Source organism: Notechis scutatus, chromosome 1 (genome assembly GCF_049901735.1).
Source record: "Notechis scutatus isolate UNSWTSFEM ecotype Mainland chromosome 1, rNotScu1.2, whole genome shotgun sequence".
Lineage (NCBI taxonomy): Eukaryota > Metazoa > Chordata > Lepidosauria > Squamata > Elapidae > Notechis > Notechis scutatus.
The window spans coordinates 215,584,694-215,597,423 of NC_142009.1; the positions used below are offsets into that span (position 1 = coordinate 215,584,694).

At 42.2% G+C, this 12,730-nt stretch overlaps 1 protein-coding gene across 5 annotated transcripts in view; it reads right to left on the bottom strand.

Moving 5' to 3' along the window:
• Window positions 1–12,730, bottom strand: part of KALRN (kalirin RhoGEF kinase) — a 554,985-nt gene that overhangs the window by 101,992 nt on the left and 440,263 nt on the right. For all 5 annotated transcript variants that reach the window (XM_087950201.1, XM_087950195.1, XM_087950194.1 and 2 more), the window contains one exon: window positions 8,118–8,364. In XM_087950201.1, coding sequence (XP_087806327.1) covers window positions 8,118–8,364 — 247 coding nt within the window. The remainder of the gene's footprint in view (window positions 1–8,117; window positions 8,365–12,730) is intronic.

The following is a 12,730-nucleotide window of genomic DNA, read 5'->3' on the forward strand; positions in this document are numbered from 1 at the left end:
TGGTTTTGACTGGGTTGCTAATTTGTTGATAGAATTAGGACAGATTAATATTCCTTTGCATCATGTTACAATTGCCAATGATGATAGTTTACAGCCTATAAATCTCAAAAAAGAATATGTCCTATGAAAAATACAATTTTGGATCTTTCCCTTATCTAGTGCTCATCTGGATTTTGGTAGCCCACAGCTGGTAGCCTAGTCCTATTGATCTAATCTAATATATCTTCATTAACTTTTTGGTATAAGTAGTTTGCTAGTATTGTCTTTTGTTAGAGGCAAAAAGTAGTTGAATATTTCATTCATCAAATGACAACTGTTTAATTTTCTGATTCTTGCTAGTGACATATGATTCTGTATCAAAAGGAACAACACACCTGTATTCATCTGATGTAATTCACTTCCCCCCCACCCCAATACCAAACCCATCATCCAGAGATGGTATTCAGCAGGTTCTGACCAGTTCTGGAGAACCGGTAGCAGAAATTTTGAGTAGTTTGGAGAACCAGCAAATACCACCTCTGACTGGAGATTTTACAATATCCTTCCCCTGCCATGCCTACCAAGCCATGCCCACAGAACTGGTAGTAAAAAAAATTTGAATCGCACCACTGCCATCAGCTCACACATCTTCCTTTCCAACAAATGGGCTGTGCATTTTGGCCATTCCTCATCCTTTAATGACCAAATAGCTACCTGTTTTTTATTCCTATAGGTTGAAAGCAGCTAAGAATTACCTTCATTTGAACCAACCAGATCATGAAAACACAAATGCTATGTCACTACTTCATTAAAATAAGATTATGAAAATGTGAAAAAAGTTCCAATGGGACACCAACCTCAAGCAAACTACCGTGTTTCTCCAACAATACGGCCTCCACCAATAGGAAGCCCCAGCATAATTTATTGGCATAAAATCAAATTAAGCCCCTCCCCCAAATTAAGGCCCATATTAAACATGCGAAATGGGGGGAATGGTGGGGGGGGGGGGCTTGCCGTTAGGAAGTACTTTGTTGCATGCCCGGATATGGTGCTGCCTGCGTTGGTGGAGCACTTCATATCGGGAGACCTTCCACCACCGTTGCTTTCCCTTCTCCCTTGCTGCCGTAGCGTTACAGCAACGCCGCGGCGTTTGGCGCAGCCATGTGCAGCCAGTCAGGGCTCCTCCCTGCAACCGGAGCCCTGAGGAGACACTTGGCTTCAGGCGCTCCTATGGCCGCCTTCCCTTTGCCTTCGAAGGTAAAGTGAATTATTTTAAAAACCTCTGCTCATCCCATCAGGGCCGCGCCGGAGCTGTGCGAGCTGGGCAGAGCCGGAAAGCGAGCCGGGGTGTTTCCTGGTTCTGCCCAGCCTGTACGGCTCTGCCGCGGCCCTGGCGGGATGAGCGGAGGTTTTAAAATAATTCACTTTACCTTCAAGGCAAAGGGAAGGCGGCGACAGGAGCGCCTGAAGCCAAGTATACCAACAACAAAAGGCAAATCCTCAAGGTGGGCTGGAGGGAGGTGGCTACGTGCCCCCGGACTGCTTCAATGCAAGGTCCTGACTTGCAGCATCCTGCCGTTGCCGCTGCCTCCCTCTCCGACTGCGAAACTCGTGTGCTTCGCCAACGCTCCGAGCGAGGCGAGCTCTTTCATACATAGAGAGAGAGGGAAAGACGCTGGCGTGCTCCGAGAGGCTGGCTCTTTTCTCTAGCCGAGGCTGACAGGAAGTGCCTCCAGGGCCGTGGCAGAGCCGTGCAGGCTGGGCAGAGCCGGGAAAGCAAGCCGCGGGTGTTTCCTGGTTCTGCCCAGCCCGCACGGCTCTGCCACGGCCCTGGCGGGATGAGCGGAGGGCCCGGCGGGGAGGCACTTGTTGCCTTGGTGACATTTCGGGTGCCTCCGCCGCCTCCTCGCCCATCGCAGGTGGCGGTGGTGGCGGTAAGCGGCGGCGCTTCGCTGAGGGAAAAAGAAGACAGCGCAGCCACCTTGCTTGCTTTCCCACCTGCCCGCCCCAGACGGCCTCAGGAGCGGCGGCAGTGGCAGCAGGCGCGCACACTCCTGCCGGCGAAGGGAGGAGAGGCAAGGAAAGAGAAGGGAGTGCGGCAGCAGTGGCTGTCACAGTATCGTCTCATAGTGGGGCAAGACTGGCAAGCTGAGGTGGCCGCACCAGAGAGCGTCACTGACGACCCCATCGTGAGGATAAAGGAGCGGGATAGAGATTCAGTCAGATGTCAGCCTCGGCTAGAGAAAAGAGCCAGCCTCTCGGAGCACGCCGGTGTCTTTCCCTCTCTCTCTATGTATGAAAGAGCTCGCCTCACTCGGAGCATTTGGCGAAGCACACGAGTTTCGCAGTCGGAGAGGGAGGCGGCGGTGAAAAGGACGCGGTGGTAACAGCAGGATGCTGCAAGTCAGGACCTTGCATTGAAGCAGCCCGGAGGGCACGTAGCCACCTCCCTCCAGCCCACCTTGAGGATTTGTCTTTTGTTGTTGGTATGCTTGGCTCAGGCGCTCCTGTCGCGCCTTCCTTTGCCTTCGAAGGTAAAGTGAATTATTTTAAAACCCTCCGCTCATCCCGCCAGGGCCGCGGCAGAGCCGTACGGGCTGGGCAGAACCAGGAAACACCCCGGCTCGCTTTCCCAGCTCTGCCCAGCTTGCACGGCTCCGGCGCGGCCCTGATAGGATGAGCGGAGGTTTTTAAAATAATTCACTTTACCTTCGAAGGCAAAGGGAAGGCGGCGACAGGAGCGCCTGAAGCCAAGTATACCAACAACAAAAGACAAATCCTCAAGGTGGGCTGGAGGGAGGTGGCTACGTGCCCTCCGGGCTGCTTCGAAGGCAAAGGGAAGGCGGCCACAGGAGCGCCTGAAGCCAAGTGTCTCCTCAGGGCTCCGGTTGCAGGGAGGAGCCCTGACTGGCTGCACGTGGCTGTGCCAAACGCCGCGGCATTGCTGTAACGCTACGGCAGCAAGGGAGAAGGGAAAGCAACGGTGATGGAAGGTCTCCCGAACATCCAAGCTGTCGCCGCCCGCCCACCCGAGGATGCAACGGGGGGGGGGAATTAAGTCACCCCCGAAAAGACGGCCTAGCCGGTTTTTCGGGGGTCAAAAAAAAATAAGGCCCGGCCTTATTATGTGAGAAACACGGTACTTTTTCCAATATGCAAATTGTCAGCATCCATATGCCCTGTTTTGCACAAGAAAGGGAAGCATAATGCATTGTTGTTGAATATTGAGGAAGTGTACAGGTGGCAAAAATTATCCTGGAAATATACAGGAAAGGCCAGTGGGTTTCTTGGATTGTAAACAACACTTTCAGTAAAGCTAGATGGTCATTTCTTGGGCCAGTGGAAAGATTCCAAATAACAAGTTTCCTCAGTAAATTATGGAGGGATAAGCAAAGCAAAACAAAACAAACCAACAACAACTAAGCAAGCAAGCTCATGCTACACTATGTTAAACTTCAATGCAACATTTCCTGGAAAATATACTACTTAATGGCAGAGCAATCTAACCAAACTGGCTGTTTAATTTTGCAACAGACATACTGCTATAGTATTGAATTTGCATGATGATACATGGTTTACGAGGAAAGCAGTGGTTATTTGAAAATAACAACTCTGATGTGAGGAAAGAGGTGGGATAAGCTGCTTCTGTAAGGGTGAGAAGTCCAATGTCTTTCCCTTAGTCAAAGCAGACATACAAAGCAGGGCATCTGTTTAAAAGGAAATATCAGCAATTGCTTCTTTGTCTGCCTTTTTCCGCTTTCCCTCCAATATAACAATATGACAGGTCTCATCATCCTGCACCACCCTTTGAATTTCATTACTCTATAAACTCTACTTAAAAAGAACAAAACATCCTCACAATAGGCTTTCAATAGGTGTGTTCCTACAAAGTACCATTCTATCCACCAAACTTAACTTGAACGGCCGACAATGAAAACAAACAAAGCTACATTATAGCTTGAAGTATGGCCTACTTCACACAACACACTTAGATTTATTATGATTGCTTGCACAGTCAGCCAGATGTTTAGACTTTGATTTGGCCTTTTTTTTTTTTTTTAGCAACCTATCAAGTCCTTCTCAAGAACCTGGGATAGGGAGATTTTTTTTCATGGTGTTGAAAGTATCACCATGGGATGTAAGCTGTTCCATGGGAGACTGCCTTTTGCAATTGACTGATAGGGATTTTTGTCAGTGCCCGATGCATCCAAGCACCTATTACTATTGATACTATCTTTGCTTTCTTTTGCCATAGTTGTTCTATTTCTTTCTGAAGGTCTTTATATTTTATATTTTTAACCCAATTCCTTCTCTTTTCTTCTGGTGTCTCCAGGTACTGCAATGTCCAATATCCAAACTTTTTTGTTTTTCTTCTCAGCAAATGTCAAATCTGTGGCACATGCTTGTCTGTTTGAATTCTAAAGTCCTAGAGCACTTTAGTATCTTTATTTCTTATCTTACTTTGTCTATTTTGTGGTCCCACCAGTTGTTGCTTGCTGCAAAAGGTATTTCTTGCAGATATTCAAATGTTGCTACTTTGTTATGCCATTGTTTCTCATTAATCTGTTGATTGTCTTGCAGCAACTAACTAGATGATCACTATTTGGTTTGTTTTTTTTAATTAAAGTTCATTGCAGTCAATCATATGTTTAGACTGGGTTTGGCATTTTATCCTCCTATCGAGTCCTTCCCAAGGACCTGGGATAGAAAGATGTTGTTCTTTGATGGTGTTAAAGGTATTGTCAGATGTAAGTTCCAAATAAAGCTGCCTTTGCAATTGACTGATGGTGATTTTACAGATGGCGTTCAAGTGGTGCTCCAAATGTTTTGGGATTGTACCCAAGCTGCCTATCATTATTGATACTTTACTTTCTCTTGCCACAGTCATTCTACATTTATTTGCAGAGCCTTGTATTTTGTGATCTTCTGCAGTTCTTTCTATTCTGCTGTCTCCAAGTATTGTTTTATTATTATTTTGGACTTAGCCATTGTAGTTTGCAACCATGGCTAAGATACTGAACCAGAATTAGGGAAACTTATCCACCTTTAGCTCTGGAAGTTCACTGGATGACTCTCTCTCAGCCCAACCTACTTCACGGACCATTACTCTAGACAAAAAAACAGAAGGGATGCCATATGTACTTGCCTTGAGCTCTTAGAAAGAGAAGAGAAAGATAAACATAAAAAATAAAAATAACTAAGTGACTTTCTTCACCCAGCATCTAAATCTTAACATGGGTATCTTTGGCTTTGGCTAACCACCTTATGTGTCCCATATGAGCACATCATTGAGAAGAACCATGTTTATTGCAAAATAGGGTGCCTGCTGTAGAAGAAAGAAGGACCTTGAACAATGGAGAAGATTATTATAGAAGTTGAGAGCTACAAGGTGGGACATTAATCTAGACAATCCAATTTGCTGGTCAGTATGGGGGGTGCTAGGCAGGTCTTTCCCAGTACTATTGTGAGGCAAAATGGGTTCTTCAGCAGAGATGAAGAAGTTCGCTGTGAAGAAGATGGAATGCTGAGGTCATCAGCTGAGGTAGGTGGAAGGTTGGGGTTTCTCTAAATTGCAATTTCCTTGTAACAGCTGCCCTTGGGCTGTGCTATGAACCGATGAAGATGTTTCTATTCTCTGGTTTTATGAAATTGCATGGGTATTGCCTGGGGCAGGCAAGGAAGGTCAATTTAAATCTGACGGGATTAGGCAAAGAGAGGAAGTGGTTTTGACCCCAGGCCATATCTAAAAGACAGGGGAGGGAGAAGGTTGCAGTCTCTTTTTGTTTGTTAAATTTATTTTCTCCAGGACAATAACATATCCCAGTTTGACTTCTAGTCAAGCAGAAGTATTGGTGTTTTTTTCTTCTTCCAAATTATGTTGGTGGGGGGTGGGTTATCACAGAGGTGGTATTCAGCAGGTTCTGACCTGTTCTGGAGAACCGGTAGCAGAAATTTTGAGTAGTTCGGAGAACCAGCAAATACCACCTGTGACTGGAGATTTTACAGTATCCTTCCCTTGCCATGCCCACCAAGCCATGCCCATGGAACTGGTAGTAAAAAAATTTGAATCCCACCACTGGGTCATCATAAGTAAAAATAAATAGCTCTGCTATAATTCTTCTTCCTGACAAACTAGGTTCATTCTTGTTTTATAATATGCAAAGATCTTTGTTTTGTCTGATGAAGCAGTCAGTCAGATGGGGTTAAAAGTGGGAGAGAGTTTGGACAATGTAATTGAAAAGTTTTTGAAGTCTGTGACTTCTACTATTATTAAGATTGTTGGAAGCGTTTGAAAGAGATGCTTCACAAAGTGTGAGAATACAATGAAACCGTTCTCTTCAGATTGTTAAAGCTGCTGCATTTTGAGCATGAGCTTTGCAACAGGTTGAGAAATACTTTTTCAAATTTTTGCTCAGTTCTAAACGTTATGCTATTGAATATTTCCCTTTTAAATAAACGGTTATTCATAATTTCATTGAATAACTATTACTGACAATTTCCTCTCAGCATAAATCAAGAATGCCCTCTTGTGTGGAGAATGAAGAATAGCACATTAATCTGACCGAAAGTGGCATGGATTGGCAATCATGGACAGACTAAATCATCATCATCAGATGAATTAGTAACTGGCTGACTCAGAGTGCAGTCCTTACTGGAGTTGCATCTACATGGAGGGAAGTATGCAGTGAAATACCTCAAGGTTCTGCCTCAACATCTTTATCAATAATTTAGATGAGGGGATAGAAGGGGAACTCATCAAATCTGCAGATGACAACAAGCTGGAGGGAATAACCAATACTCCAGAAAGTAGGTTCAAATTACAAAAGGATCTTGACAGACTTGAACACTGGGCTCTATCTAATAAAATGGCATCCAATAATGAGAAAAGTAAGGTTTTACAATTAGGCAAGAAAATCCAAATGCACAGATGTAGAATAGGTGGTACTTGTTGGCTCAGTAGTAATAACTGTGAGAAAGATATTGGAGTCCTAATGGACAACCACTTAAATATGAACTAACAATGTGCTGCAACCACCAAAAAAAGCCAACACAGTCCTTAGACTGCACTGACAGAGGGATAGAATCAAAACCACATGAAGTGTTAGTACCACTTTATAATGCCTTGATAAGACCACACTTGGAATATTGTATCCAAGTTTGATTGCCATGATACAAAAAGGTGTTGAGACTCTAGAAAGAGTGCAGAGAAGAGCAATAAAGATGATTAGGTGACTGGAGACTAAAACATTTGAATGGTTGCAGGAATGTGCAGGTTGTCTTGTCCTAAGAAGTGACATGATACAAGTGTTCCAATATTTGAAGGTCTGCCACAAAAAAGTGGGGTCAAGCTATTCTCCAAAGCACCTGAAGGCTAACAAACAATGAATGGAAATTAATCAAGGGGAGAACAAACCTAGAAACAGAACAATTGAGCAGTGGAATGGTTTGCCTTCAGAAGTTACGGGTACTCCAATATTGGAGGGTTTTAGGAACAGATTGGACAGCCATTTGTCTGAAATGGTAATGCAGTGGTTGGACAAGAAGTCCTCCATGGTCCCTTCCAACTCTGTTATTCTGTTAACTGCTATAATGTTTCTTGTGCTGAAGCATGAAGGATAGATGGATACAACTATTTTAAAGAGAACTCTTATTTGCAAGTTGATATATATCGAGTTAATTCAGATTTTTTCTGTTGGTTTTCACCATATTCATTTTTCTGCCAGATTCTTTTTCCAAGTCAAAAGCTGCTTTTCTTCTTCCTCACTTCCCTAACCTGCTTCCAGTTGCTTGCTTTTGAAATAGCTAATTCCAAATTCCAAATATTGTTATCCATTTAAAAAAAAAAATCATGTTAATGATAATTACTATTTAAGATTTTCCTTTTGTCAATGTTGCAAGAACAAGCCAATCATTTCTATCCATAAAGAGAGAAGGTGGAATTATAATTGATATTAAGGTTGGCTGATTGGTGCAATGAAATCAGTTTCCCTGCCACAAACAAACAAAACAAACACAGATTATCTTCTTCCCTTAGGCAGACAAAGGTGAAAAGATGAACAGACGCATCCAAATGTAGAGAACAATGATTATCAAAACATTTGACCTGACTGATGAAATTTAATTCAGTTGATGCTTACCTTTTCCTGACGGGAAGAAGCAGTCCATTTCTACACTGCTCCGGGAATGGGAGATGCAGAGAGCACTGCTGGGAACCAGACCTTCTTGAGGTGGACTCCTTTCTGTGGTCCGTACCAGGCACCAGCCTGGTCGTTCACTTGGCCTTTCGAGTAACTCCACAGTCTGTCCCACCTGAATACTCAGTTCACTGCTGTGACTGGCAACATAGTCTTGCAGCACCACAGTTAGTTCACATCCTCCAGACAGCTATGATGAAAGAAGGAGAAAGTAAGAGGAGAAATAGACTACATTTGACTGAATATAACAATATCTTAATGAGGTGTGGTGGCCTAGCTGTTAAGATGCTGGTCTTGTCAACCAGAAGGTAGGCAGTTCGAGACCCAAGCATCATATGATGGGGTGAGCTTCTGTTCCTGCCTCACCATCTACCAACCTAACAATTTGAATGCAAGTAGATAAATAGGTACCAGTTCAGTGGGAAGGTAACTGTGTTCCATGTGACTTGACATATCAGCTCATGACCATGGAAACTTTTTTACACAACCCTCAGCTAGGAAACGTTGATGAGCATCATCCCCTAGAGCAGGGATGTCAAACTCATGACATGTCATCACGTGATGTATCACAACTTCCCCCCCTTTGCTAAACCAGGGTGAGCGTGGCCAGCGTGTGACACATCTGGCTCACCAGGCTGTGAGTTTGACACAGGACTGGGGTCAAACTCACAGCCTGTGGGCCAGATGCGTCACATGCATTCTAACATGACTGGACAAGGAAAACCTTTACCTTTTTAAAAACAATATATTAGGTTATACTGAACCCTGATACCCAACCTCCTTGCTCACTTCTTTAAAAAAAAATCTTAATTTGACTGTTTAGAGTAGGCATACACATGCAACCATGTGTGTGGTGTGCCAGCCCTTTTTGAAATATTGCGGCCAAATGTCTCTGTTGCCAAGATGGCTATGCCACCAAGATTATGGAACCACTTCTGTGGCAAAATGCATGCTGACAAGTGTCCTCCAACACCTTAGCATTCACAAACAATGTCAGCTCCAACTGCTATAGTCACACAGCTAGCTAACAAACAACAGATCAGTATGCCACCTGTTATTTGTGGTTTGTAATTATTTTTAATCTACCAGTCTGGCCCTTTCCCTATCTAGGAGTTGTGCAGGCCTGATTTAGAATTAGAACTAATTATGGGTTACACACCAAGTTGGATGTTATTTACTGCAGTTTTTCATATTCTATGGCTTCTAAATCCTACTCGAATAGATCATTTGCTATTAACTATCAGTTATGGGCCAAATCAGAAGTAATGAGGAATTACTATCATTGAACACCACTCTGGGTGGAAAACTGAATACTGTTACTTCAAGAGATTGGAACATTCTGACTTTCATGTATCATTACTAACAAAGTATTTCTTTTTCTCCTCTGCTAAATGCCACTTAAAGTATAGGATGAACTATGACTCTAGCTCATTTGGATTCCAGCCAGATTAATTATACTGATATTCACCAAGCACAGGAAGTAGTTTCTAGCAGCTACAAGAAAATCCTTTGGATAATTAATTTTCATTATCACTGTGAGGCAGCACTACTAACCTCCCTGAAAGAATCCCCAGCTTTCCCTTCAGTTCATTTCAACAAGCTGTTGAGTAGCAAACATGTTAACAACTAGTGTGAGTCAGAATCTCATGGTTTGCTCATGTTGAGGAAAAGAAAAAGGAGTTTTTTAACTGATTTATTCCAGTATTGTTGAAATTCTATGTTTCTATAGCAAATGATACCATTTTAGATACCGTTTTCACCTCTATCAGTGATTAATTACATTGACCACCAGGAGACACAGCGTTACTGGTTTCGTCATTATTGGGAGTCATTAGATATGGGTAGCAGGGTGTTGTTTTAGGGAATTGAGCTCACATACATTTGCGTTTTAGATGACTATATATAGTGCATCAGCTTTAAGAACTATCCATGTCCTAACACTCAGCTGTTTCAGGAAGAGTTTTCTAGAAAGGGTTCTAATAGCTTCTATCAATAACTCTTCATTATGGGCTCATATAGTGCATATTATTAGTTATTTTGTACTAAATCTCCACATTCAATTGCTGAGAAGTTCTGTTTTCTTTATGCCTTGAAAGACAGAAAGAAGAGCTGTTACCAAGGCAACAATCAGACCAATGTGGCTTGAGCCCCACACCAAGAAACTAATTTGAGTAACAGTCTCAGACACACATACACACCGCCAGTTCACACAAAGACAAAGGCAGGGGACAGGGAAAAGATATTCAGACTTGCAAAATTTTGTTACTATAGCTGTTAAAATAAAAGTTCCTGTCCTATATAGCATTGGTTTCTTTGTATGGTCTACTTTATATTGCTGGCAGCTTCAGATATGATTGGTTCACCATCACTAGCTGTGCTGGACATACACTGAATATGAGGGAATTTACTCTCAAGTAAGCACCATGTAAATGTATACCAGGCTACACTCTCAGTCCCTACAACTGCAACGTATTTATTTATTGATTATATTTATATGGCCACTCATCTCCTATAGGACAACTCTGGTGTACACACAGCCCAAAAATTCAATTTCAAAACATTTCAAAAATTTTAACATCATTATAAAAGGCTAAGAGAGCATTGAATTGTATACAGTGGAGCCATCTAATCAAATCAGCATTCCATTATGACTCTCCAGGTCTATGGACACAATCAAGTTTTAATGGCTGTCCATAAGGTTAGGAGAGATAGGGCCACTCTCACATCAGGGAGAATTATGCTCCATAGGGTGAGTGCCAGAGCAGAACAGGATCACCTCCTGGTCCTGTCAAGCATCAGGGAAATCAGAAATTCAGGCAGTTCAAATGAGTATAAAGATTTATTGGAAACTTAAGCTGACTACAAGAATCTGACTAACAATCAAGAGAAATGAGCGGAAGATAAGATAGAAATTCAAGGTGGGATGGACTTAGACTTCTTGTGGGCATGCAGGGATCGTAACCTCCCTCGGTCTCAGCCACGTTATCTCCTATAGTTCCTGTCAAATATAACTCCTTACAAACATGACTTGCAACATACCTCTTCTGCCAAACCTGAGGAAAGAGGTGGTCCCTCAAATAATTCAGCCCCATGCCACAAAGGGCATAAAGGTAAAAAAAAAAACAGCAACTTGAATTGAGCCCCATGTTTACGAAGGCAAAGAAAACAAAAGTCTGCCTGCTAAGTGTGAATTTTTCATACGCTTTCATAATTTTACGATAAAAGCACAGACTATGATGACATTGAAAAATTAACATTACATTAGTAAAATGTTCCTTGCCATATGCATATCCATTAACATTTATTCATTTTCCTTAACATCTTTTCCCCAGGGCAACTACATATCTGTGTTCAATAAAGGGAGTCAATGTTACCATGTAACAGCAAAAGCAAACAAGAAAAAAAATGTGCAGAGCGATGGATTTGATGGATAGGAAATATTACACGTTGCCAGTATTGTAAAATGTAATGAGTTTTCACGCTAACGCTGAGATCAAATGCTATAACAATGGACAGCAACAATGGCATTTTAAAAAATAGGCTATGGCAGCTTTTCCCAACCTGAGTACTTTCTAGCTATGTGGGCTTCAACCTTCAGGATTTTCAACAAAGGCCTAACTAGCTAGAAAATGGAAACCCATCTTTCTGGAACTTCTGAAAGGCTTAATAAAATAGGTGGAGGTGCTAGAGCAGAGATTTTCTGCCAAATTTCCTACCCTAAACATTCATTTAGTGACCATTGGACGTTACAAAGGCAGTGCAAAAATGTGACTTTTAGCCTGTCCACTTATAACCGTTGCAGCATTCCCATGGTCACCTGATCAAAATCCGGTTGCTTGGCAACTGGCATCTATTCATGACAATTGCATTGTCCTGTGGTCATATGATCATTATCTGTAATCTTCCCAGCTGCCTCCCAAACAAATAAAGTCTATGGAAGAAGCCAGATTCACTTAATGACTGCATGATTTGCTTAACAACTGCAGTGATTCACTTAACAACTGTGGGAAAAAGATTATAAAATGGGGCAGAACTCACTTAACAACTCTCTTGATTAATAACATAAATTTTGGGCTCAAATTGTGGTCCTATGTTGAGTACTATCTGTATTTATTTCTATAGCATGATTTCCCCTCATAAAAGCCAATTACCATTTTTGTCATGGTATTCATGTATGGAGTAAATTATCACAGCTTTTAAAAAAAGCTACTAGATTTTCATATATCCTGCAGTAAGTGAGACTAGAAAAATGGAATGTCTTTTGGCAGATCTGGATTCAAGGATAAGTCCAACTATAATAAATGCTGTTGTATTTAGTGTAAGCTATTGTGCTTGAAAATGCTTACTATTACCACTTAAAATAAATACAAAACATTATCCAGTTACATCACAACTAGCCAAATAACTACGTCTGGTTAATATTAGCTTTTTCATGCTCTTTGTAAATATGTCCTGCATAAAAGTAATCTGTGGGAATGCTAAACAATATTGTGAAGATAGTTGCATAAATAAATTTCCTTAACTAAGAACCATATTTCCTTTTTCACAAACCCAAT